Source organism: Ursus arctos, unplaced genomic scaffold (genome assembly GCF_023065955.2).
Source record: "Ursus arctos isolate Adak ecotype North America unplaced genomic scaffold, UrsArc2.0 scaffold_4, whole genome shotgun sequence".
NCBI lineage: Eukaryota > Metazoa > Chordata > Mammalia > Carnivora > Ursidae > Ursus > Ursus arctos.
The window spans coordinates 18,790,173-18,815,177 of NW_026623056.1; the positions used below are offsets into that span (position 1 = coordinate 18,790,173).

The 25,005-nt window shown below is 39.9% G+C and overlaps 2 protein-coding genes, 1 long non-coding RNA gene and 4 other non-coding genes across 10 annotated transcripts; 6 read left to right on the forward strand and 1 right to left on the reverse strand.

Annotated features, from left to right (window-relative positions):
* The first annotated feature begins 886 nt into the window (after positions 1-886).
* On the forward strand, positions 887-7,144 carry EIF4A2 (eukaryotic translation initiation factor 4A2). 3 transcript variants are annotated; one of them, XR_003315579.4, is made up of 12 exons: positions 887-991; positions 1,821-1,866; positions 1,953-2,085; positions 2,365-2,504; positions 3,283-3,451; positions 3,560-3,669; positions 3,885-4,028; positions 4,338-4,475; positions 4,707-4,796; positions 5,020-5,099; positions 5,541-5,647; positions 6,357-6,464. XR_003315579.4 is itself a non-coding variant. In XM_057306912.1 (11 exons), the coding sequence occupies exons 1-11, from the start codon at positions 963-965 to the stop codon at positions 5,548-5,550; spliced, it is 1,089 nt and encodes a 362-aa protein (XP_057162895.1). In that variant the 5' UTR covers positions 887-962; the 3' UTR covers positions 5,551-7,144. The 3 variants fall into 3 exon arrangements, 2 of the variants coding, with proteins under 2 accessions (XP_057162895.1, XP_026352735.1); XM_057306912.1 differs by having other exon boundaries at positions 5,541-7,144; XM_026496950.4 differs by lacking the exon at positions 5,541-5,647 and having other exon boundaries at positions 6,357-7,144.
* LOC113257118 (small nucleolar RNA SNORD2) lies at positions 2,195-2,263 on the forward strand. Its single transcript, XR_003316844.1, has one exon. It is a non-coding gene; the product is annotated as a small nucleolar RNA SNORD2 (small nucleolar RNA).
* LOC113257100 (small nucleolar RNA SNORA81) lies at positions 4,078-4,253 on the forward strand. The gene has a single exon (XR_003316830.1). It is a non-coding gene; the product is annotated as a small nucleolar RNA SNORA81 (small nucleolar RNA).
* Positions 4,512-4,643, forward strand: LOC113257013 (small nucleolar RNA SNORA63). Its single transcript, XR_003316787.1, has one exon. It is a non-coding gene; the product is annotated as a small nucleolar RNA SNORA63 (small nucleolar RNA).
* On the forward strand, positions 4,823-4,962 carry LOC113257033 (small nucleolar RNA SNORA4). The gene has a single exon (XR_003316795.1). It is a non-coding gene; the product is annotated as a small nucleolar RNA SNORA4 (small nucleolar RNA).
* On the reverse strand, positions 7,139-22,972 carry RFC4 (replication factor C subunit 4). Of its 2 annotated transcripts, none has more exons than XM_026496974.4 (11): positions 22,859-22,972; positions 20,403-20,542; positions 18,792-18,870; positions 14,604-14,683; positions 12,344-12,463; positions 9,966-10,109; positions 9,652-9,772; positions 8,800-8,925; positions 7,597-7,677; positions 7,404-7,520; positions 7,139-7,317 (listed from the first exon to the last, which is right to left on the reverse strand). In XM_026496974.4, exons 2-11 carry the CDS (start codon positions 20,528-20,530, stop codon positions 7,222-7,224), a joined length of 1,092 nt encoding a protein of 363 aa, XP_026352759.2. In that variant the 5' UTR covers positions 20,531-20,542; positions 22,859-22,972; the 3' UTR covers positions 7,139-7,221. The 2 variants fall into 2 exon arrangements, with proteins under 2 accessions (XP_026352759.2, XP_026352749.2); XM_026496964.4 differs by lacking the exon at positions 22,859-22,972 and adding an exon at positions 22,636-22,755.
* On the forward strand, positions 22,655-25,005 carry LOC130542691 (uncharacterized). Its single transcript, XR_008957408.1, has 2 exons — positions 22,655-22,792; positions 22,887-25,005. It is a non-coding gene; the product is annotated as an uncharacterized LOC130542691 (long non-coding RNA).

Here is a 25,005-nt window from a genome sequence, read left to right on the forward strand (position 1 = left end):
GAATCACAATCTATCTAGTCCCAAAGGGGCATGGAGCTCTATCTGCCGGAAGCGTCCATTTAAATTCCTGCATTACAAGGAAAATTACTCCTTAGCTGCTAACCCTTTGCAAAAGTTCACAGTGATTTTATGGGGCATTCCTCACACGTAAAGATTATTAGTATTATTTTTAAAAGAGAGCGAGAGAAGACCAGAGGCAACATGAGGAGCACAGAGTTAGCTACTCCAGAGACATTTGCAAAGGACACTACACATTTTTTCCTCTTTTGGCACAATGTACTACGGTGCACCGGATTTTCTGGAACATGCTGGTTGGCCGACATTTTCCCCGAGCAGGAAGTTTCACACTTTTAAGATCTGAAGAGATGTTAAACGCTTAGCTAAAGGCCAGGCAGCTCTTCACCTTCGAATTAAACAGCGGTGGGAGCCGGCGGAATAACCCCACTTCCCCCCTCCCAGTGCACAGCGTGGCCGTGCCTCCGCCGCGGGCCCCGAGCGCCGGCGGCGGACAGCGAGCTCGGCCCCACCGACCCGCGGGGAAACGCCGGCCGCCCAGCACGCAGCCGCCCCAGGCTTCCGCCTCCCGGTCCCGCTCCGCTCCCCCGGCCTCCTCTGCTTCAGGGACGCGGAAACCCCGTAGGAGCGGGGCGGGCGCGGAGCGCGGCCCCGCCGCCGCTTGCTGCAATATTCTTCCGCCGCAAGGCAAAGAGTCCCAACCTTCCCCCAAGACCCTGGGATTTCCAGCGGCCCTGTAAGATCGAGAAATACCAAATTTGGATTTTCCCACCCACTTGCTTAGGATATTTTCTGAGATAAGGACCCCAAGATCACAATTTGGTGGAGAACCGAAGAGCGACGAGAAAATTCCTCCGCAGAAAACGGGTTCCGGCCGCGAGCCTATAAAAAACGGGTGGCGCGGTACCGCTGTCTTTCCAGTCGGGCGCTGAGTGGTTTTTCGGATCATGTCTGGTGGCTCCGCGGATTATAACAGGTATGGCGCTTTCTCGGAGGTGGTATTTTGCGGTGAAGGTCATATGACGCCCAGCGGAGGTGGTAATGGATGATGTGGAGGCAGGGAGTTCTGGGTTCGTAAGCGTTTCCTTGGGGTTTAGCACCCTCTGCTCTTCGAGAAGCTTCCATGATGGGTAGGGCCTGGGTTGCGGGGAGACTAGGGTACGAAAACGGAGTGGTTGGAGGGTGTCTTTTTTTTCTCCCGGAGACGTTTTTAAATCCCGGTCGCTTCCCCTGCCCGTACGGCGCACGTTTAAAGCGGTGGCGCAGTCCGCGGTCGAGATAGTGTAACGGGGTCCGAAGCTTTATTTGCGGCGGAAGGCGCGAGTTGCAGGGCTCGACTTTAGGTGGGGTGGGGGGAGGGTAACAGCGGCGCCCGCTCGCCAAGGCCGCAAGGCGGATGGGACCGCGCCGGCAACCGGGTCCCTGCGAACCGTTGGCATAGCTCTCGCCAGGCCTCGGCCCGCGTCAATCACCCCGGCTTGCGCAGTGTAAGGGGCGGAGCTCAGCGCGTGGAGCTCTCGCGAGACGGTCTGCTGCTGAGACGGGAGCGCTGGCGCTCGGGCCTGGGGGGAAGGGCCGGCGTCCGTGGGGCCTTTCCTGGGCGTCCCCTGTTGTCGGCCTTTGGGCTGGCGCGCACAGAACATTAGGTGTCGTGCACCGCCAGCTTCCTTTACTGCCTTAGGGGTGTACACGTCCAAGGGAGGGTGGCCTGATGAGACCGGCTGTATAATAGTGCTCTCCCCTAATGTGTAGTTCAGGTGGCTGGGGAAAGGGATGTTCTCTAACTGCAGTATTCTTGTCATCAGAGAACATGGAGGCCCAGAGGGAATGGACCCCGATGGTGTCATCGAGGTAAGAAATGTGTGTTGATTTTGAAACCTTGGAAAGGTGAGCTTGTTCATCCCATTTATTCAGTCTTTTTTATATGTAATTTACAGAGCAACTGGAATGAGATTGTTGATAACTTTGACGATATGAATTTAAAGGAGTCTCTTCTTCGGGGCATCTATGCTTATGGTTTTGAGAAGCCTTCAGCTATTCAACAGAGAGCTATTATTCCTTGTATTAAAGGTAAAAGAAATAGTTAGCACTTCTAAGAAATGAATTAACTGTTCTACATAGAGCTGGACCATAAAAGGGAAAATAACTTCTGGGGGCTAGCACCTGTTTGTATTCCTTAAAGTGAAATGATGGCAATCATCTTTCGGGACTGACCTGAAATGAAGAGAAAACTCATTGCTGATCACTTGATTATTTGGGCATAATTAATGTTCCAAACGGAATACATGGTGTGAACTAGAAGTGGCGGTTTGATGTGGGATCGGTAAATATGTATCCTACTTTTTTTAGGGTATGATGTGATTGCTCAAGCTCAGTCAGGTACTGGCAAGACAGCCACATTTGCTATTTCCATCCTGCAACAGTTGGAGATTGAGTTCAAGGAGACCCAAGCACTAGTATTGGCCCCCACCAGAGAACTGGCTCAACAGGTATTGATAGTGTAGTTCAAAAAAACTGCTTGCGTGTTGCATAGGTTTCAGGTTTCACAACTGTGAAGAATTTAAAATTTAGTATAAATTGGTCCTATCAGTAGGAGCCCTCCTTTTAATTGTCCATGCATGCAGGGAGTTTTTGTTGAAAGTTAAAAATAGGAACTGGGTGTGCAGGTATGGTTTGCAGGGTTGTGTAACAGATTTGAGAAACCAAAGCTTTTCAGGGTGGACTAGCTCTGTTCCCATTTTTAAGTTTGAATGCAGTTGTGCAACATGAAAACTGCAGTGACATGTTATCATTTGACTGTCTCAGTAGTTTGTGATGCATCTGTTGCATGCTATGTTTTCAAAGCTCACTGCTATATTGGCTTTGAAGTAAAACCTTGCTAATAAAACTAGGTTTTATTAAGGTCAAGAGGACATGAGGTCCAGTACTTTGGGAAAAACTAAAGTATCAACAAGCTGTCCTAGATGTAATTGCAGAGTTCCACTATTTACACCTTCCTACACAATGAAAAGCAATGTGGGAAATGATTTAACTAAAATAGCTAGTATCTGGGGCAACAGGATCCCAAGTTTGACAAGGCACAAGGAAGACACGTTAAGGGAATTTGACCATGAAGCAGATCAGTCTGCATTTTAAGCTTGGAAGTAGTTAAGTATTGTGCATGCATAGAAGCTATTTGCAGACCAGATATTTGCCATTATGCTTTGGAAGTTTAGTCACAGAGTCTGTAATTCTGCTGGATAATAATTAAAGGGTTTTGGTTTTTAGATCCAAAAGGTAATTCTGGCACTTGGAGACTATATGGGAGCAACTTGTCATGCCTGCATTGGTGGAACCAATGTTCGAAATGAAATGCAAAAACTGCAGGCTGAAGCACCACACATTGTTGTTGGTACACCAGGGAGAGTATTTGATATGTTGAACAGGAGATATCTTTGTAAGTATTGCTGTCCATTGAGAGTATAATTTTTTTTTATTATTACAAATTTAAAAATAGTATCCCTGAGCATCTAGAGCTGATAATATGTATGGCTTTTTTTGTCAGCTCCAAAATGGATCAAAATGTTTGTTTTGGATGAAGCAGATGAAATGTTGAGCCGAGGGTTTAAGGATCAAATCTATGAGATTTTCCAAAAACTAAATACAAGTATTCAGGTGAGCTTTAATTTTCCTCTGTCCTGTGGTAGGTTGGGGCTTAGGTTTAACACAGGTTACAGTACAGCTGATGAATTTGTCCTCCCCCCTGCTTAAAGTAATTGGTGCATAACCACAGAATTTCATAGCGAGGCAAAGACACTAGGTCTCAAGCAGTTTGAGTATTGTGAAAGTTGGGCTGTTTGTGTGACAGTGTAATCGTCGTCTTTTTTAAGGTTGTGTTGCTTTCTGCCACAATGCCAACTGATGTGTTGGAAGTGACCAAAAAATTCATGAGAGATCCAATTCGAATTCTGGTGAAAAAGGAAGAATTGACCCTTGAAGGAATCAAACAATTTTATATTAATGTTGAAAGAGAGGTAATTTGTCTAATTACTAAACATTAAGATGTAGTTTTTTTATTTTTTAATCTTCTTGTATAAGCACTGTGCTAAAATTGCAGAAACTAGGATTGCCTTAGTTTTTGTAATAATGCTAGCAGAGTACACACAAGAAGAAGAGTAACTGCACTAGATTGTAAAGACTGGGGTGGACCTCTTTCTTAATGTCCAGTGTCCTTTGTCTTAAGATTTGGTGCAATATGTCTTGCATAGGCCTAAGAGAATGAATTTCTAATGACATGAGTTGGAAACTAGGTTTTAATAACTGTTAACTTTGAAAAATTGTAGGAATGGAAGTTGGATACACTTTGTGACTTGTACGAGACACTGACGATTACTCAGGCTGTTATTTTTCTCAATACAAGGCGCAAGGTGGACTGGCTCACTGAGAAAATGCATGCCAGGGACTTCACAGTTTCTGCTCTGGTAAGAGGTGTTCTAGTAGTAATTGTATTTTCATTAAAGCAGGATTTAGACTACAATATAGCTGTTAAGTGCTGTGTTGTCGTTCCCCCTGCTCAAAATAAAGTTGTTTCTTAACTATACCTGTCTGCTATACCCCCGTAGCAGCCAGGGACGCTTGGTCTCATACATGTCAATAAAATTGAGTAGTTGATGTGACTGGTGATTCTTGAATTAAGGTTTGTTAATTTGCAGCATGGTGACATGGACCAGAAGGAAAGAGATGTTATCATGAGGGAATTCCGATCAGGGTCAAGCCGTGTTTTGATCACTACTGACTTGTTGGTAAGTCTCTTAGTGTTCTTTTTAATCTACCAAAAGTTTATTTTGGGGGGAAGGTTTTTTGATAACCTTTACCAGCTTGGGCTCTTTGGGAGATTAAAGAAAAGACCACACTCCACAGTGGGCTATACCACTTCACATAGTTCACTACTATTTTGTGGCCTACATTATATAGCTGTCTGGTTTTTTAAAATAGAATTTGAACACCGTACCGTTGTGTTTTCAGGCTCGTGGGATTGATGTGCAGCAAGTGTCATTGGTTATAAACTATGATCTACCTACCAATCGTGAAAACTATATTCACAGGTGAGTAGGTGGCATTCTGGCTGTTAACTGTACTGGTAAAATGAATTCATGTGTGGCTTTCTACGGACTGATTTGTTCGAAAGGTAACTTCATCTCAGGGAAGCAAAAAGACTTAGTAACTTGGTAAGATGTAACTAAAATTGTACTTGGGAAGATTGGTCATCTACAGTGGGAAAACAGTCGTAAATGTTGCCCAGATTGTGGACTTACTACATACAGATCAGGTTGTTTAGATCTGTTGGTCTTAGCTTACTTTTGAGTTTTTAGTGAAGTTCTTGTGTCCATGTGCTTTCTTGGTGATTCCTCTGTAGTTGGGATTTTCTTGGTGTTGTCTGGTAGCAATTTGAGCAGTCCCTGGTTTAGTTATAGTGGCTTTATCCCTAAGTAAATTGAACTGTACCTTGTTATGTGATGTAAAAAAAGACTTTTTAAAAAATACAGGAGTCGATAGCAGCAGTTGATGACGAGATGGCGCTCAGAAACGGCGTTGACGTAATTTAGGACGTGGAATCATAAGCGAAACAGCACACTGTTTGAATAAAGAGCGAGTCGGTATTTATATTTGTTTTTCTTTTGTCATGATTATTTGATATTTTTAAGTTGCTCCAGCCAAGGCATTTTTGTATGTTAGTCTGTTAGGTGGTTTGTGTTGTCTGGTTTCTATCAGGAAGGTAGAAAGCTGTTTTGGAGGTAAACACGTTTGAGTAATTTTGAGTTACAACGTGTGAAACTGAGCAAAAAAGCAGTGATAAGTTTGGGTTACCATACCAAATACTTGTTTTCCCACTGGAAAAAGTTGTAAGTTTTAGACAATAGTTAACCTTGCAGCATTTGTATTTACAGTTTACAGTTCCAGAGGTGCGTCGAAATGGGTGACATAACTGTTCTTTTTGTTTTATCCCTGGTGTTTACATCTGTCCCAGGCTGACATCTGCTCTTGGCTGGCCCACTTTGGTATGGGCTTTAATTTCACTACCCCAAACACAATACTGTCATCTGCTTTAAAAGTAATGCTCAAAACACCTGATAAAATCTCATTTTGCAGCCAGACAAGCCTTGAATCCTTTTGGCACTAACTGCAAAGGAAGATTTTTTTCTCTAGATATTGATTAGCAGCTAGTGCGCTCCAATTAGAAGCACGAACTGTAACCCTATTAAGTAAACAGCAGCTGATGGTTAACAAGTGGATCATCATGTTCAGTAGTTCATATTTGAGAAGTTACATTCTAATTGCTCTGATTTCTTTTTCTTACACAGAATTGGCAGAGGGGGTCGATTTGGGAGGAAAGGTGTGGCTATAAACTTTGTTACTGAAGAAGACAAGAGGATTCTTCGTGACATTGAGACTTTCTACAATACTACAGTGGAGGAAATGCCAATGAATGTGGCTGACCTTATTTAATTCCTGGGATGAGATAGTTTTGAATGCAGTGCTCGCTGTTGCTGAATAGGCGATCACAACGTGCATTGTGCTTCTTTCTTTGGGAATATTTGAATCTTGTCTCAATGCTCATAACGGATCAGAAATACAGATTTTGATAGCAAAGCGACGTTAGTCGTGAGCTCTTGTGAGGAAAGGCATTGGCTTTATCCTCTTTAGAGTTAGACTGTTGGGGTTGGGTATAAAAGATGGGGTCTGTAAAATCTTTCTTTCTTAGAAATTTATTTCCTAGTTCTGTAGAAATGGTTGTATTAGATGTTCTCTATCATTTAATAATATACTTGTGGACTAAAAGATATAAGTGCTGTATAAAATCAGCCAATTATGTTAAACTAGCATATCTGCCTTTATTGTGTTTGTCATTAGCCTGAATAGAAAGGCCTTTAAAATTGATTTTTTTTTAAGAAAGCATTTGAATGCATTTTGTTTGGTATTGTATTTATTCAATAAAGTATTTAATTAGTGCTAAGTGTGAACTGGACCCTGTTGCTAAGCCCCAGCAAGCAATCATATCCTAGGTAGGGTTAAACCCCCAGTAAAATTGCCATATTGCACATGTCTTAATGAAGTTTGAATGTTAAATAAATTGTATATTCACTTTAAAGGTGCTTTGGTTATTTTATTTTTATCAGATCATACTTACAAAAAGTATCTTACAAAATTGTATCTTAAAATGTCATTTCAGCAATTCTGAGTTAACTGCTGCATCACCGTTGCACAGAGGCTCATCAGTTGTAGCTGTTCATCAGCACCATCTGCTAAGCATTTATCTACTTCCTATAAGAAAATGAAAAGTTAGGAAAATCTCCCTTTGGGTTGTATTTAAAACACATTTTCTAAAATGTGCAGAACTGCCCACTTACAGCAAGTTTTTCTGTGATAATAGATTTCTGTTTATCAGAAAGGTTATCATTCTCTACAACCACATCATGAAATTGATTGACAAGCTGAGTTGCTGCATGGCCCTCATCAATTAAGTCCTGCAACAGAAAAAGTTGAATTTGGTATGGTCGTTTACTGGTAACTTTGGGGAAGGGAAAAATCAAAGTGACTTACTTTTACCACAGCTTCTAGTTTATCAAAAGAGCCACTCTGACACGCAGCAAATATTCCATCAATTGTCTGAGCTGGTATTACCTAAGGTTTGGGAAGGCAAAGGAAGAGAACTTGGGAAGGGCCTCATTACCATGAGTTCCACAAAGCAATAACCTATGTAATAATCATAACCTCTTAACCCTGATGAGGACCATCTTTAAATTAATCCAGTCGCTATCATGTAATAATGATAGATTTGGCTTTTAAAAGTTTTTTAATGCCTCTATGAAGTACACAAAATTTTGTTTTTGATCAAGTTTGGGCCCATGATGGAACAAGAACAGCTGCTCTGGTCAGTGGGTGAGCAGCTAAAAACTCCCCACTGGCTTGTACCCAACTGGTTCTAACTATTCCTCAGCAGTGGCTAAAATCTGTCAATTAGCTTAAAAAGGGATTTTTAAGGCGAGTGCCCCCTTTCCTAGTAAAGATGGCACTACCAAGAGATTGCTTATAGAAAGCCCGTAATACCCAGAAAATTAAAGCGGACTGATGCTACCATTTCCCTAACAGTATGAAAAATATCTGAGGAACTAAGTCTTAAAAGTAGTGATCCTACTAGTGGTAGAGATGAACCCCGACAAAAATGATATCTCTAAATGGGATATAGCCCCTTTATATATATCCCTTTATCAGAACAGATTTGTAAGAACAGGAATCTCTTAAATCTCTCTTAACTGCCATATCCCTGAAGCGTTCTGATGCTTCCAGGTTATTTCCTTATTACAGTCTCTAGCATAGTACTTGGCACATGCCGTAGACTAAATGTGTCCCTCAAGATTCATGTTAAAAATCCCTACTGTGAAAGAGGGTGAGAACTTTGAGAAGTTGATTAGGTCGTGAGAGAAGAACCCCCATGAATGGGATTAGTGCCCTTATATAAAAGGCCTTTCTGCCAGAAAGGATGCAGTTAAGTCCATGAACTAGGAGTCTCTGTACTAAGAAATTCGTCCTCACCAGATACTCTATACAGGTATCTTCATCTTGGACTGCCCAGCCTCCAGAACTGAAATTTCTGTTTATAAGCCACTCGGCCTATGGTATTTTGTTAAAGCTGCCTGAATGGATTACACCCAGCACATAAGCAGTCTGAATACATTTGTCAGATGAAGATTTTCTAAGAGCCCCAAGCCCAACCAAAAATGTTGGAATATCTAGTGCTCTTACCCCAGCAATGTCTGTGATCACCTTCTCTGTGATCTCCTTTCCACCTGTTAATCGGGTAGCACTTTGAAGAAATGTAATGGCTTTTCTTAAATCTCCTTCTGACACTTTAACAAGATAAGCTATTCCCTGAAAGAAAAAAAAAATTTTTAACCTATGGCTGGCCAATTAAGACTTTTTGACTTTAATAAAGAAAAGTGAAAAAACAACTTTAGCCCAGAGTTAGTGGGAGAAAAAACTTATTTTCGGTTTTAAGGGAATGTTACCAGTCCTATAATGGCAAAATTCATGGAGATAGCATCAGTCTAGTAGAAGGCTAGAGATCGCTCGCCTTTGAAAGAAATTTGCAGAGACAAAGAAATTTCCACATTTCTAATCCTATTTTCTTGAATACATCAAATTATGGTTAAATTCTGTTAAAATGAATAAGGCCTACACATCCTCTTAATATACCAAAATTTCACTCCCCCGCCTGTGTTCCCTCTCTCGCTGTCTCTGTGTCGAATAAATAAATAAAACCTTAAAAAAAAAAAAAATTTCATTACGAAATTCACTCAAGTGAAATATTAGCTAGGACATTAAAATCTTAACATTATGCAGAGATTTATCATTGGAGAATTTGCATTATGTGTATGAAATCTGCTCTAGTTCTGGCTCTCTGAAATATTGATAATAAACTTCTAATAGTAACAAGAAGGCTGAACCTGTAATACCTAGACATTCCAAATGCTGCTCTTTTAGCTTAACTGCCTGAAAGCATCAGAAATTAGAGTACCACATTTGATGCTTTCAGGACCTCTTATGAATTCATCAAAGGAATTTGTAATTACAATATTTGTAATAATTAGTAATTACCTCATTGCTAATTTTGACATGTTCTTTATCAGCAATGTCTAGTAATCGCTGCTGTTGAATTTTATCTGACAGTGGTTTGAATCGGAATTTAGAACATCTAGACGTCAGAGGTTCAATTATTCTGTAAAATATTGGGGAAAAAAAAGTCAGCGACTGAAGATTTTCCCCCAAAGAACTCATTTTTATCAAGAACAAATCAAGATTTGATGGAGGAGAAACTACTGTAGCCTTGAAACATTTACATTTTTTCTCTCCCTAATTGGGGTTATCAGAACAAGGCTCCCTAGCATCTATCTTCAGGGCAATATACATACCGACTGACATAGTTACAGATGAGACAGAATCGCGTGGTTTTAGATTCCTTCTCCATGGTACGTCGTAAAGCTGCCTGAGCAGCTGAGGTCATAGAATCTGCCTCATCCAGAATCACAATCTTAAAAGGAGGACACGGCTTCCCACTGATTCAGAGAAACAGGAGTTATAATTCATCTATTGTCGCCAAAATCTAATTTTAGAACACACTCATCGTCCCAAAAAGAAACCCCATACCCATCACGCCTTCCAATTCTCCCAGCTGTAGGCAATCATGGATCTTTCCTGTCTCCACAGATCTGCCTATTCTGCACATTTTCATATAAATGGATTAATATGTTGTCTTTTGTGATTGGCTGCTTTAGCATGCTTTCAAGGTTCATCCATGTTGTAGTATATCATTACTTCATTCCTTTTCATTGCTAAATAATATGGCAAAGGGATATACCACATTTTATTCGTTCATTCATAGGTTGATGGATAATTGGGTTATTTCCATGTTTTGACTACTATGGCTAATACTGCTATGAACATTTTTGAACATGTTTTGAATAGACCTATGCTTTCATTTCTTGTGGGTATACACCTAGGGTTGGAATTGCTGGGTTATCTGGTTATAAACATATAAACATAAAAGTTATGTTTAACTTTTAGAGGACCTGCCAAACTATTTTCAAAATCTCTGTACCATTTGACATTCCCACCAGCTAAGTATAAGGGTTCCAATTTTTCCACATTCTTGCCAATATGTCTTTCTGCTAAGAGCCATCCTAGTATGCATAAAGTGGTATCTCATCGTGGTTTTGATTTGCATTTCTCTATGGATAATGATGTTGATGAGCATGTTTTCATGTCTTTATGGGCCTTTTGTATAGTAGTCCGCCCTTATCCACAGGGAATGTGTTCCAAAACCCTAGCAGATGTCTGAAGCCCTGGATAGTATCAAACAGTATATAAATATATATGCCATGCTTTTCCTATACACACATACCTAGGAAAAAGTTCAGTTTATAAATGAGGCACAGTAAGAGATTAACAACAATAACAAAATCATTAACAATAATGAAACAGAACAATTTTAACAATATAGTATAATAAGTTATGCGACTGTGGTCTCTCTCAGAACATCTTATTGGGCTGTACTCCCCCTTCTTGTGATGTGAGATGGTAAAATGTCTATGTGATGAGACGACGTGAGGTATTACTTAGGTACTGTGATGACAGGCTGCTTACTAATGACCTTCTGATGATTATGTCAGAAGGTGAATCATTTGCTCTGGACTTCAGCTGAGTGTCGGCAACTGAAACCATGGAAACAGGCTGAAATCACAGATAAAGGGGGACTACTGTATCTTCTTTGATGTAAGGTCTACTCAGTTCCTTTGCCTCTTAAATTGGGTTTTCTCTTGATTATTAAAATGTAGGAGTTCTTTATATATTCTTGATCGAAGTCCCTTATCAAATATAGGATTTATATGCACTGTCAATCCACGGTAGATAACAAAAATCAGTCATTCACTTTCTACAATTTTTTTTTTTTTTTAAGATTTTATTTATTTATTTGACAGAGATAGAGACAGCCAGCGAGAGAGGGAACACAAGCAGGGGGAGTGGGAGAGGAAGAAGCAGGCTCCCAGCGGAAGAGCCCGACAGGGGGCTCGATCCCATAACGCTGGGATCACGCCCTGAGCCGAAGGCAGATGCTTAATGACCGAGCCACCCGGGCGCCCCACTTTCTACAATTTCTTAAGTGCTCTGAGTTTAAATATATGCCAGCTTCCAAAAAATTTCATCTTAGAACTTTGCCACATAAGGATTATAAGTAGCTGACTAAACATCCCTGTTTAACTCAGGGCAGTCCTATTTAAATTATTAAGAATACTTCCTCTTTTATTCTAAAAGTGTCCCAGTTTGGACAATAACTTACATGGTCACCCTAATTAAGAAATATACACTGAAGCTTAAGATTATGACAGAACTTTTTTAAATAACACAATAACAAAAATCAGGATTTTTTACTAGCAGTGTACCACCAAACTACCAAATTTGATTAATAAATACTCCTTAGACAAAACATAAGTTTAAAACCCTTGACAGCTAAACAATTTAAAATTATGTACTATAATGGAAAGGTCATTTCTGGGTTTAAATTAATTTAGATAAAGGGGCGCTTGGCTGGCTCAGTCAGTACAGCAGGCAACTCTTAATCTTGGGGTTGTAAGTTCGAGTCCCATGTTGCTTGTAGAGATTACTTAAAAAAATAAAATTAAAAAAAAAAATATGATCCAACATGAAAAAGGAGTTGGACATTTGGCAGAAACATGTATTTTAAACAAATGCAATGACATGGTATGAAGAAGGAAAAGTGAGATTTACTTACTCTGAACGACTTCCTGACACAGTTAATTGAGCAAAATTCTTCACTTTTTCTCTAACTACTTGTATTCCACGTTCATCGGATGCATTTAACTCAAGAACTCTTAACCGAAAAAGTTCAGGCCTATGTCAAAATGAAATGAATATGAAAAATAACAAGAGCATATAAATGAGGTTTAAACCATGTTTTAACAACCGCACATTCTGTAGTAGTTTAAAATCCACCTAGTAAACACTAGATAGAAGGCATGCAATCACATTCGCATTTTTTATTTTGTAGAGACATGCAGTTTTTTTTCATGCACTTTAAAAAACAGGTAGATGGTATCACATAATTCATAAAACTTTAAGTCCACTTTCCACTTAAGATTAGATCATAAACATCTTGCCACGTCATCAGAACCACTGTAAATACCATTTTAATAACTATATGACCTTCTATCCTATGATTATACCATCATTTACTTAATTTAATATTCTTCTATTGTTATTTATCTTTATTTTTATTTTTTTATTTTTTTAAAGATTTTATTTATTTATTCGACAGAGATAGAGACAGCCAGCGAGAGAGGGAACATAAGCAGGGGGAGTGGGAGAGGAAGAAGCAGGCTCATGGCAGAAGAGCCTGATGTGGGGCTCGATCCCAGATCGCCGGGATCACGCCCTGAGCGGAAGGCAGACGCTTAACCGCTGTGCCACCCAGGCGCCCCTATTTAGATAGTTTTAAATATGGCACAATTTTAAATAATGCTGTAATAGAGCATATTTTCAATTGTTTCCATAAGGTAGCTTGCTATAAGGACCATTACTGGATTAAAACATGAACAGGTTTTTTTTTTTAAGTGAGTTTTAAAAAAAAAAATTATTAAAAGTAGCTCACCATAGGGTCATCCGAGAAATCAAAAGAAAATTAAAATAACTGGCACACCCTGCCAAGTCTTTGTTTTGAAAACTTCCCTCTACTTTACTATATACATATTTATTTTTTAATTAAAAAAACAAGAGTTGGAACTTAGTTTTGTCTTTAGTTTTCCTGAACAGGATGATATCCTCCTAAGCATTTTTCTATGGGCACATTCATAAAACTCTGTGCATATATTTTCCATTTTAAAACCACATATACTATGAAATGTGGAATTCATAATTAAATTGAGTTCTATAAGGACAAACATTATTTTTAACAGGATATTTTAAAAATTATGTAATTTGGACTGATCTCTCAGAAAACTATTAATAAAACTACTTGGGTTTCATTATGACTACATTGCTAACGCTGGTTCAGGTTGGATCTGAGTTGTGGAATAATGAAAAAAGCTCTTTTATAATTTCCTTAAGAAACAATAATTGCTGTCAAATAAATAAAATATTAGGTTCACAGCACCTTCCCCTTTTTTCGTTCTTCACATTTCAATAGAACTAATGATCTGTACATATTTGGTGGTTTCAGAGGCATCTGATTATTTTCACATGTAGGATTTCAGATGTACCTTTGACCATATGCCTGATATAAAAGTTCTGGATAAATTCAAGATAGCCTTTGGTACATCTGATCTTAGCCAAAAGGCCGAAAAGCGATCAAGATAGACTTTGCTATCAGTGCATGTTTTAGGGATATCATACCTGGGCTGATATATATCAAACTCTAGGTAAAAGGCTCCTCTACAATGGTTGGTAAGCCAACACAGTCAATCCTCGAAGAAAAATCTAAGAAAGTGGCTCACAGAGATCTTCTGGTGTACCTGGAATTCTGCATCAACTACTACATGCTCTGCTCACACTCAAGATACTTGAGGGCAAGGGGCTGGCCTAGCCACTCCAGAGGCAGGGCCTGGAAAGGCCAGAGCAAGAAAGAACTCTAGAAGGAGTGGTGTGGGGTCATTAGCATGAGACACAGCAGATCCTATCACACAAGGACACAGATGTGAACACAACCATTAAGAGAGTGATGAAAGTACTGGCATGACTGAAGATAGGATGGGTCCTTTGGGCTCCAAAATCACAATGAAACAGTTAAAGTGATGAAAAAAATAATGAGGCTTCCTATGTTGTAGTACATTCAAACATTTGAATAAGGTTCAGAATGAAGCTTACAAAAGATGTAGGCAAGCTTATTTATTGGAGGGGAGGAACTGGAAACAGGCCCACTGAATTAATACAAAATACAGAATAACAACCTTACAGAGAAACCAAATACAAATTCTTAGTTACAGAAAAGTAGAGATTTTTGGTGTTAAGTCTTTAAAAAAAGAGAGATTTCAACTTACCCAAAAAGCTCCCTCGCTGCTGCCAAAATAGTGGATGTTTTTCCAGTTCCAGGTGGCCCATAAAACAGGAGATTAGGGAGCTGTGGAGGTTAAATTTTATTTTTTAAAAACTGTATTCTGGTACAAATAGATGAAAATGATGATTGAAAACATCTATGGAACAGTGCAACAACTTCCCTAATAGGGCACATATCTGAATACAAATGTTCCTTAATATAACCAGTATCACACTATTAGCAGTTGTAACTCCTGCTTTTTCACATAATACTATACTTTCCCCAAAAATGTTTTTCTATTATCTTAAGCTGAATCAATATTTATAACTGTTCTATACCCAATATACCTGGGTAAAGTTTTCAAAATAGGAATTAGAAACCTTTCCTTCTTATTTTTTTGAAAGATTTTATTTTTAAGTAATCTCTACACCCAACATGGGACTTGAACTCACAACCCCGAGATCAAGAGTGCAAAGCTCCACCGACTAAGCCAGCCAGGCACCTCGAAACCTCTTTTTTCTGAAGGGAATCTCAGGCTTCTATCAGTTCCCTATCCCACCCCTCTGCTTGGCAAGAGGGATTGGGCAAGACTTTCTATTTTATAAAGATGTCCATTGCTTCAAGGGGGAAACAGACCAAAAGAGAGCTTCAATTTGGCTAATACAGAGAAAAAAGGAATGAAAAAGACTTAACAGGGCTCCAGATAAGCTGATATTCCAAGAGTAGGGGGGAAAAAAAGTTTACTAAGTGCCCAGCAGTACTCTACTCCATGATTATATACCCTGTAGGGATGCCCAGATATATCAGGTGAATTAATTAGAGGAAGAAAAGGTAAGACTAAATCACTAATTATTTTTTTATACCTTAAATCTCACTAACTTGGCTCCTTCAAGCAGGCAACTAATCTGTGGTACAGATTGATAAATGTACTAAATTCTAATGAGCTCGGTCATAAAACCACACTCTTCAGCATGTCCTTTCACGTATAGAAATCACTGCACATGGGAAACTAGGCAGCACAGTTTGCTTCCATTCTTGCCTAACCCTCGACCTTCCCATCCATTCTTCACCCAAATCAGACGCCACTCAACTTGCTACTTAGAACTATTCGCTGGCTTCATACTCCACCTAGAAAAACAAAACCAGACAAACAAAAACCAGCCTGTACTTATGGATCTCCATGATCTGCTCACCTTTCTAGGCTCCACTTTATAATGAAATTCCAACAACTAAGCACTTGATGGCCTATCCTGTCCCCCACAAGCTAGGGTCTGACTGCTTTTTTTCTGCTTCACCAACTTCTACTGCATTACAAGTCAGAAGCCTTCCATGACCACCCAATCTAAAGTGGAACTCTTCTGTTACTCTCTCGTCAGTCTTTGTTGCACTTAATTCAACTTGCAATTATTTATTTATATACCATAATTTGCAATTATTGTTCTTCATTTTATGTTTTGGTTTAATTGTACAATACCTGTCTACCTCACTATGGTAAGCTTAGGGTCAAGAACCTGGTTCAAATGGAATATTACTCAGCTATCAAAAAGAACAAATTCTCAACATTTGTTGCAACATGGACGGCACTGGAGGAGATAATGCTAAGTGAAATAAGTCAAGCAGAGAAAGACAAATATCATGATTTCTCTCATCTATGGAACATAAGAACTAGGATGATCGGTAGGGGAAGAAAGGGATAAAGAAAGGGGGGGTGATCAGAAGGGGGAATGAAACACGAAAGACTATGGACTATGAGAAACAAACGGAGGGCCTCAGAGGCGAGGGGGGTGGGGGGATGGGATAGACCGGTGATGGGTGGTAAGGAGAGCACGTATTGCATGGTGCACTGGGTGTTATACGCAACTAATGAATCATCGAACTTTATATCGGAAACCGGGGATGTACTGTATGGTGACTAACATAATATAATAAAAAATCATTAAAAAAAAAAAAAAAGAACCTGGTTCGATTCACATCTGTATTCTCAGCATCTTGTGCAGTACTCAACATGTGTCCAATAAACCAATGTACAGATAAATATATTAATTGAAGACTATTACATTGGTAGCACACGGCTTAAGATACAGGCTCTGAGTTTCGTCACTTAAAAACAAACACCAAAGAACCTCCTAAGCTTTATGGTTTTGTATCAAGGTAATGTTGGCCTCATGGAACGAATTTGGAAGTTTTCCTTCCTCTTCTATTTTTTGGAATAGCTTGAGAAGAATTGGTATTAACTATTCTTTAAATGTTTAGTTGAATTCATCTGTGAAGCCATCTCGTCCTGGGCTTTTGGCTGCTGGGAGTTTTTTGATTACCGATTCAATTTCATTACTAGTAATCCATGTATTCAAATTTTCTATTTCTCTCTAATTCAGTTTTGGAAGATTGTATGTTTCTAGGAATCTATCCATTTCTTCTAGATTGTCCAATTGATTGGAATATACTTCTCCATAATATGCTCTTATAATTCTTTGGACTTCTGTGATGTCATTTGCTATTTCTCTTCCTTCGTTTAAGATTTTATTTATTAATTTGACAGAGAGAAACAGCCAGTGAGAGAGGGAACACAAGCAGGGGGAGTGGGATAGGAAGAAGGAGGCTTCCAGCGGAGGAGCCTGATGTGGGGCTCAATCCCAGAACGCTGGGATCACGCCCTGAGCCGAAGGCAGACGCTTAACGACTGCGCCACCAAGGCGCCCCTCTTCCTTCATTTCTGATTTTATTTGAGTCCTCTCTTTTTCTTGATGAGTCTGGCTAAAGGTCTAGTCAACTTGGGTATGTCAATTATATTAAAAAAAACTCCTAGGCTTCTTCATCTTTATTATTTTGATTCATGCATACCTCAATATTTGTAATAATTCATCCACGTAACTATCACATACAATAACAAATTCTTTAAAACACGGTAAAATTATTAAACCTTACATTATATAATAGTGATAGATATGGTGTACTCAAGAACTGTATGTGGAATATTAGCTCTTAAAATTGATTTCTGAAAATCATTTATTGTAATTCTATTTTAAAACATGTAATTCTACTTTAAAATCTTTTAATGTAAATGAAGGAGTGCTCGCTTCGGCAGCACTTATACTAAAGTAAATGAAAGAATGGATTATTTTTCTTTACTCTGTAGAATTTTAAAAATTACTTCATCTTTTTAGTCTGAAAAGAAACATAAAATATTAAATAAGTGTTTTAAAAGAGAAAGTTCAGAATTCAGCCTTGTAAGATGGATGGTATAAAGTGAAGAACTGGGTCATAATCCCACTACATTTGCCTCAAGGGTTGAGAATACCACCAATTAAAACATATCTTGTCCTGCAATCTGTGTAATTATTACTATACAATTAAAATAGTATATTACAAAATTAAAAGGTAAATGTCTTTGGGTCAAATCAAAACAAAAATTGGCAAAGAAAAAGATTTTAAATAGTTTGATAAATATAACCTTTCAAAATATGTATTATTATGGTGTAATTCTAGGAAGTGAATAATAGCAGCAAAAGCCAAAAGAACCTGTAATTCGGAGTGGCCAGGTTGAAAGGAAGGAAGCAAATCTTCCTTGGGAATAAAGCAAAAACCACACCCCACTTTCATCTGCAACTTTTCCCCTTCTTTCACTGAGCTCTTAAAGCACTTCATCATATACAATTTTAAACTGCTAATTCTTCTTATGGGGTTATCTTGTCTCTGAATCATCTCAAATGTAAGTCATTCAAGAATTTTTTTTATCCTACATATGGACAGCAGAAGACACAATGCTATAAGCAGAATTAAATACTCATTTTTTGTATTGTAGTTCAAACCAAATCCTAACATTAGGTGAGCAATTGTACTTTCAAAGAATCTCTGACTCTTCTTCACAGCACATATTATTATCTATTGTTCTCTTATTTATTTGGCTTCCGCATTTATTCTCTGTCTCTCCCCACCAAAGCTCACAAGAAAAGGGACCCAGTATGTCTTGTTCAATGGTCTCTACTTAGGTACTATGTAACAATGCCGTTAAGATACGAGATGCTCAATAAATATTTTTAAACTAATCCTCCATTGTACAAACAGTCCTCAAGGGCCTACTGTCATATAGAGCTAGTATTTAAGGGGGGCAGGCGATTGTAAAAGGAAGGAAAAGAATGAGTCAATTAAACCTTAAATCTGCCAACAACATGAAACATCATCTGCTACTCACATCAGCTCCTTCTAAAGACTTTTTCAGCACTGCAACCACTTCTTCCTGGAAAGCAACTTCATCCACACATTTTGGGCGACTGGAAAAAAACCCAGAGAGATTATTTAGTATATTATAGTAGCCACAGAAATGTCCTAAGTGTTCTTTTTGCTAAAATATCAATGATAATTCTCATACTGGTAATGAAACAGGAAACTTTCCTAATTGGAAGTGGGTAGAAACCCCATTTGTATTTACCTTAAGCTAATACATACTGAAGGAGTGAAGTCATTTTTCCCTTTATAGATGCAACTGCATCTATAATGCTTATAAAAATTAAGCAAAAAGCTTTTATTACACCATAAATGTCAACTGGTTAAAAATTTAAAGTGAACACCTGCCTAGAAAGTAATATATTTTGACAAGATTATGCCCTTAAGCTGAAAAGGAAGAACTATTTAATAACCTCAGGATAGGCAACTATTTTGGTTAACATAGTTAATTAATATCAATTTCATCCATCACCTAACTGCACAAAAAATGCCTACCTAGTCACCTGATTGAGGGATAAATAACAAGTTTAACCAAGATGAAGTATAATAACATACAATTTTCATCTTATATCATTAACTGGTGATTTTAAGAGAAGCTGGAACAAAGTTATACTCCTAAACCTAAGATTAGGTATTGTGCTTAATTAGCTAGCTGAAAGCTCTTCTTTGACTTAAACATTTCTAATTAATCAGGTCAATGCCAGGTAGGAATTTTAGATAATGTTTTCTAGGGAAACCAGCTTAACCAGGGTTTCATATTCAAATACCTGCAGGGGCCAGGGAGAAAACAAGAGTAAAAGAAGGCAGACTATAAGGCAAGAGAAAACAGAAGGAACTATGGTGAACTGACGAACATATGACCTCTCCAGAATGAGAAGGAGTACTGAGGTCCACCTAACTGCTGTCAAGTGAGAACCTGCATCTAGTTCTGCCTAATCTCTTGAGAAGCTGAAAATCTAGATTTTTTTCCCTTTGTATAATTTATTTTTTTACTTAAAAAATCTAGATTTTTATGTGAAATTTCCCATTTTAAAAATCACTGTTGGTGCCAAACAAAACATATGAGGGTCTTATTTGACCTGTAAGTAATTCGCAAACTTTTGATAGTAATTGAGGCTACACCAGGGGTTATAACTACTTGTTATAGTATTACTTAGTGATTGAAATTTAAGTGCCACTTCAAGTGTTGTTTTGCCAAAAATGTATAAACAAAAACTCAACCATTTCTACCTATCTGTTAATGAAAGGGGGAACAGATTATTTGGATTTATATAGAACTCCTGACCAAGAGCTTAGGGCCACATTCCAGAAATTCTGTTTTATCTTGCTGTATCTCAGTCCCTAAAACCACAGACCTGAGTTATAGGGAAGACCTTAGTTCATCTATAAAATAATTAAACTAGATCATCTGATGGTACCTTCAGTTGCAAGGTTCTAGGACTTACATATTTGGGTGATTTTCAAGGACATCTCAACAAGGCAAATCATCCCCCTCTAAGTAACAACAACAACAAAATGACTAATACTGGTTAGAGAAGTAATTTATTAACTATGTCAAGAAAAATAGAAGCATTCTTACTATTTTTCCACCCATGGAACAGGTTTGGTTTTCTTGTTCTCTCCACTGCTTCCAGCTGTGGCAGCTACTCCTCGATCCTTCAGTGATGGTTTAGTACTGACAGATGTGCCTTTTAGAAAAGCCTGCATGGTTACTTCACCCTGACCAGACGCAAGACAGAAAAAGTTCTTTTGAAATCATTACGAGAAAGTACAGAGGGAAAGCACACCTAACACACTTAATCTTGTGCAAAATACTCCAATAATTACTTACCAAATAAAGGACATCACCTCATGACCTAGCATCCTCTAAATGTATTGTACTGAGAGCTACAGGGACAATTCAAGAGGCCAAAGTGCTTAAGGAACCTTGAATCTATTTACAGTGAGAGTTACAGATCAAAGCTAAATCTTACGACTGAAAAATTTTTAAGAGTTCCACACTTTTTGACAAATATGATGTCATTAGTGGCCAAACTGTATGGGTTTCCACAGTCTCTTCCATTCCAGGCATGCACCTAGCTCTAGTTCAGACCCTGGCATGGACTTAGCAACGAGGAGTGATGGGACCACAAATGAGAACTTCCATTTCTTTTCCTGGGCCTAGAGCTCCACTCAAGGGCCTGTTTTACTGGTAGAGTCAATGACTGCCTTTACAGCCTGTTTTGTGGGGAGGGTTGGGCTGGGCACTGTTAAAATGGAAACAGCTCTTTTGCTAATAACATGCTCATATGAAGAAATCAAAACAAAGCAGGAGAGAATGAGTTGTTTTAAAAAGTCATACAAAATCTCACCCAGAAGATAACTACTATTAATATTCAGGTAAACTTTCTTCCAGGTAGCAGAAGGTTGTTACAGGGATAGAAAAGCATCATTAGCTTGCCTGAAAATCCCCAGCATCAGTGGCAATTCTTTTTTTACTGCTTTTCCCCAGTGCCCAGAGCAGTAACTGGTACACGACAGATGCTCCATAATGTTTGGTGACTGAATTACCATTTATAAGACTCAGCTTCTCCTGCTGTAAAAGGAGCTAAGGCCTATTCAAAAAGGCAGTTAATAAGAGAATAAATAAATAAAAGTTAAATAAAAGAATTGTGAAAGCCCTCATGCACTGTTGGTGGGAATATAAACTGGTGCAGACACTATGATAAACAGTTTCCTCAAAATGGAGTTTCCTCAAAAATATTAAAAATAGAGCTACCATATGATCCAGCAATTCCACTACTGGGTATCTATCTGGAAAAAAAAATCACTAATTCAAAAAAGATATATGCACCTCTATGTTCAATGCAACACTATTTACAACAGCCAAGTTATGGAAACGATCTAGGTGTTCACCAATGGATGAATGGATAAGGATGTGATACACACATGTAATGTTACTCAAACATAGAAAAGAATAAAATCTTGACATTTGGGGCAACAGGGATGGGCCTTGCAAGTATTATACTAGCTGAAATAGCCAAGTCAGAAAGACAAACACTGCATGATTTCACTTACACGTGCAATCTAAAACACAAAGCAAACAAAAACCCAGACTCAGATACATAGAACAGACCAGCGCTTGTCAGAAGGGAGGGGGCAAAAAGGAGGAAGGGGGTTAAGAAGTACGAAAATTCCAGTTATAAAATAAGTCACGGGATGTAATGTACAGCATACGGTATATACTCAATAATTTCGCAAATGTCTAATCACTGTTGTATACGTGAAATAACTATGTCAATTAGACCTCATTTAATTTTTTTTTAAACACACAGAAAAAGCATACTTTTGTGTACACAAACTTCTGTGCTTGGCATTTGGATACTCAGTAAATGAACGGTTAATAACTGTAAACAGCCAAGCTATTTAACGTTATTGGATTACTCCATCCCTGCCATAGGATGCAGTAGTTACTAAACAGTACTACAGCCCAAAGCAAGGCTCTGAAGGATGCCTTACTGAGCTACCATTTCGCGAACGAGTGCGGAAGGGGAAGACATCGCAGGGGCATCAAGGGCGCAGGAGCTGAGGAAGCGAAGGCTACCCTCACAATTCCTCGGGCTGGTCACCCGTTATCCCCAGCTTTCCGTACTCCGGAGCACGGTCTGGGCCTTTCAGCCCCTTGTTTCCGGAGAGTGGACGCCGCCCGCCCCTCCTCCCCGGGGCTTCCAGGATAGGGAAAGGGCGGGGTGGTCGCAAAGTCCTAGCTCCGTTCCCAAGTGTGAGACTCTCAGGCCTAGGAAGCCCTGAGCGCCACAACGGGTGACACTTACAGTCGCCGCCGACAGCACGGTCGCCCCAGTTCCCGCCACCGAACGGCAGGCGAAGGGCAGGGCGGGAAGACGCGGGCACGGAGCGCGTCACTTCCGGCCCGTGGCGCGCGATCCTGGTCCGCGGAGCCGCGAGCTTGTGCGCGGTTTTATTGCACAGGTGAGACGAACTTTAGGCTCCTAGGCTGGAGCGAGAATGACTAAGAGGGTGTAAATAAAGTCCCACCTGTTGTCGTGCATTTCTCCGATTGCAGGCCGCAGGACGAAGGCGATTGAGCGCGACGGACGCCGAGGAGCTGCTGGGAGGGCGGACCCGGCAGGCTCAGCGAACGTGGGCGGTCGGGGTCTGCGACTGCTCCCGGGCGGGGAGAGAAGGGGCGTGTGCGTCTTCCGTACCCGCTGTCCTCGGAGGGCCTCAGGAGACCAGCTCTCTTTTTTACGCACGAGTCTGCAGACCGTGTACCCGACTGTGAACTTCACTGGTAGTGCTGGAGCGTCTCACAGACTTTTTTGCGGCGACAGAGTTCGGCTAACAACCTGCTTCACCCCAAAGAAGGATGGGGAATGGGGAAGGTGGAGTCGGTCCCTCGCCAGAAGAGGGCACCCCGATTATTCTGTCCTCTTCCTCCAGCTTCGTCGTCGCGTGACAAATTGTGCTTTAGACACGTCTGAAGACGATGTCTTTGCCCTTTTGAACGCATATGGCTTGTACCTCTATTACTGACTGGCCGTTGGTGAGAGGGAACATGTTGGCATGCGTCTAGTGATCTTTCTAAACCCAGAGCTCTGCCCAGAAATCTGGTGGTGCAGAGCTCAATAAAAATTGAAAGATTAATAATAATGTTTAACCCCACCACGATGCATGCCCTGTGGGCTTCAGGCAAGTCTGAGGACTCCCTTTTTATCTTTACCCATTTCTTATCTTAGCTCTGAAATTTTCTTAAATCTTACTGAAATCTGACCCTTTTATTATTTTTTTTAAAGATTTTATTTATTTATGTGACAGACAGCCAGAGAGAGGGAACACAGCAGGGGAGTGGGAGAGGAAGAAGCAGGCTCCCAGCGGAGGAGCCCAATGTGGGACTAGATCCCGGAACGCTGGGACCACGCCCTGAGGAAGGCACAGGCTTAACGACTGTGCTACTCAGGCGCCCCAAAATCTGACCGTTTTAAAATATTACCTTTGATGCAGGCCTTTCCCCTAGCCCATAAGGGTGATCTGGTTCTTCTCTAAATGAATGACTATAAATTTTGTTTGGTATAAGTTCAACATGATATTCATTGTTAATTTTTACATGTTTATTCATTTCTCTTTTAACTAAAGCTTATGACACCAAGGTCAAGGTCCTCATTGGAAAAAAATGGGATGCTGAGGCTTGAAATAGGGTCATCTGGGTTGATGCATTTGAAAATCTTAAATTTCCATATTTCTTTGAATGCTGTTAACATAAGTAGCCCGTTCTTCCCTGTTAAAGGCTGATGCTTTTCTTTTGTGGATATATTGTGGATATATGTATAAGCTTGATGATGCAGAAGTTTCTGCCTTCTAACATAACACATATCTCCCCTTACCCCTCAGTGGTCTACCCCACTCTCCACCCCTGACCATCAGAGCTATAGTGAGGACGAAGAAATGCTGGGCGGGCTAGTGGTAGAAAGGATTACCTGCTGAAGGAGCTGCAGAACTGGGTAACACCAACTGACTGACCAAGCAGGAGAGCATACATGGTACTGCGCTGGACGGAAAAGGGAGAAAACCCTGTGATGTGGGATTTAATATCCTAGCAAAGAGTCCAGGTGATAGTATTTGGTTGTCCCTTGGAAACTTGGAGAAAGCAATGATCCACACTAAGTAGAAATGCCCTGCAGGGGCAAGCACTGGGGGAAGAAATCAGACACTTGATTGGGATATACCACGTAAGGCCAAAAAGCTACTAGCCTCCTCTGTTCTTAGGCTACAGTGTTCTTGTCCAAAGTGACAAGGGATGTGCTGATGACGGGGGCTCCAGTATTGTTAAGAAGCTCAGTGGTGGGCTGTCCTAAATAGGCTAAGGCCACTGGTAGGAGATGTCAGGATGGAGCAGGGTTTTTTGATAGCAATGGGGACAAGAGAATTCCAAAACATAAGCCAGATGGCAATACTTAACTCCCAAAGTAAACCAGGTGTGATTGTTATGAGTGGCAATGTCAGAGGCAGTCAGAGAGATCTGACTCACAGAGAGTAGGCGGGTGGTTAATCCAGCATAGCATCCTGAGAGACATAATAGATGAACAGCAAATGAGAGTATTGCTCAATCTATAGAACCAAAATAAATCCAAGATGGATGATCAGGAGGCTTACCACAGCCATGACAATAAAAAGTCTTGGTCACT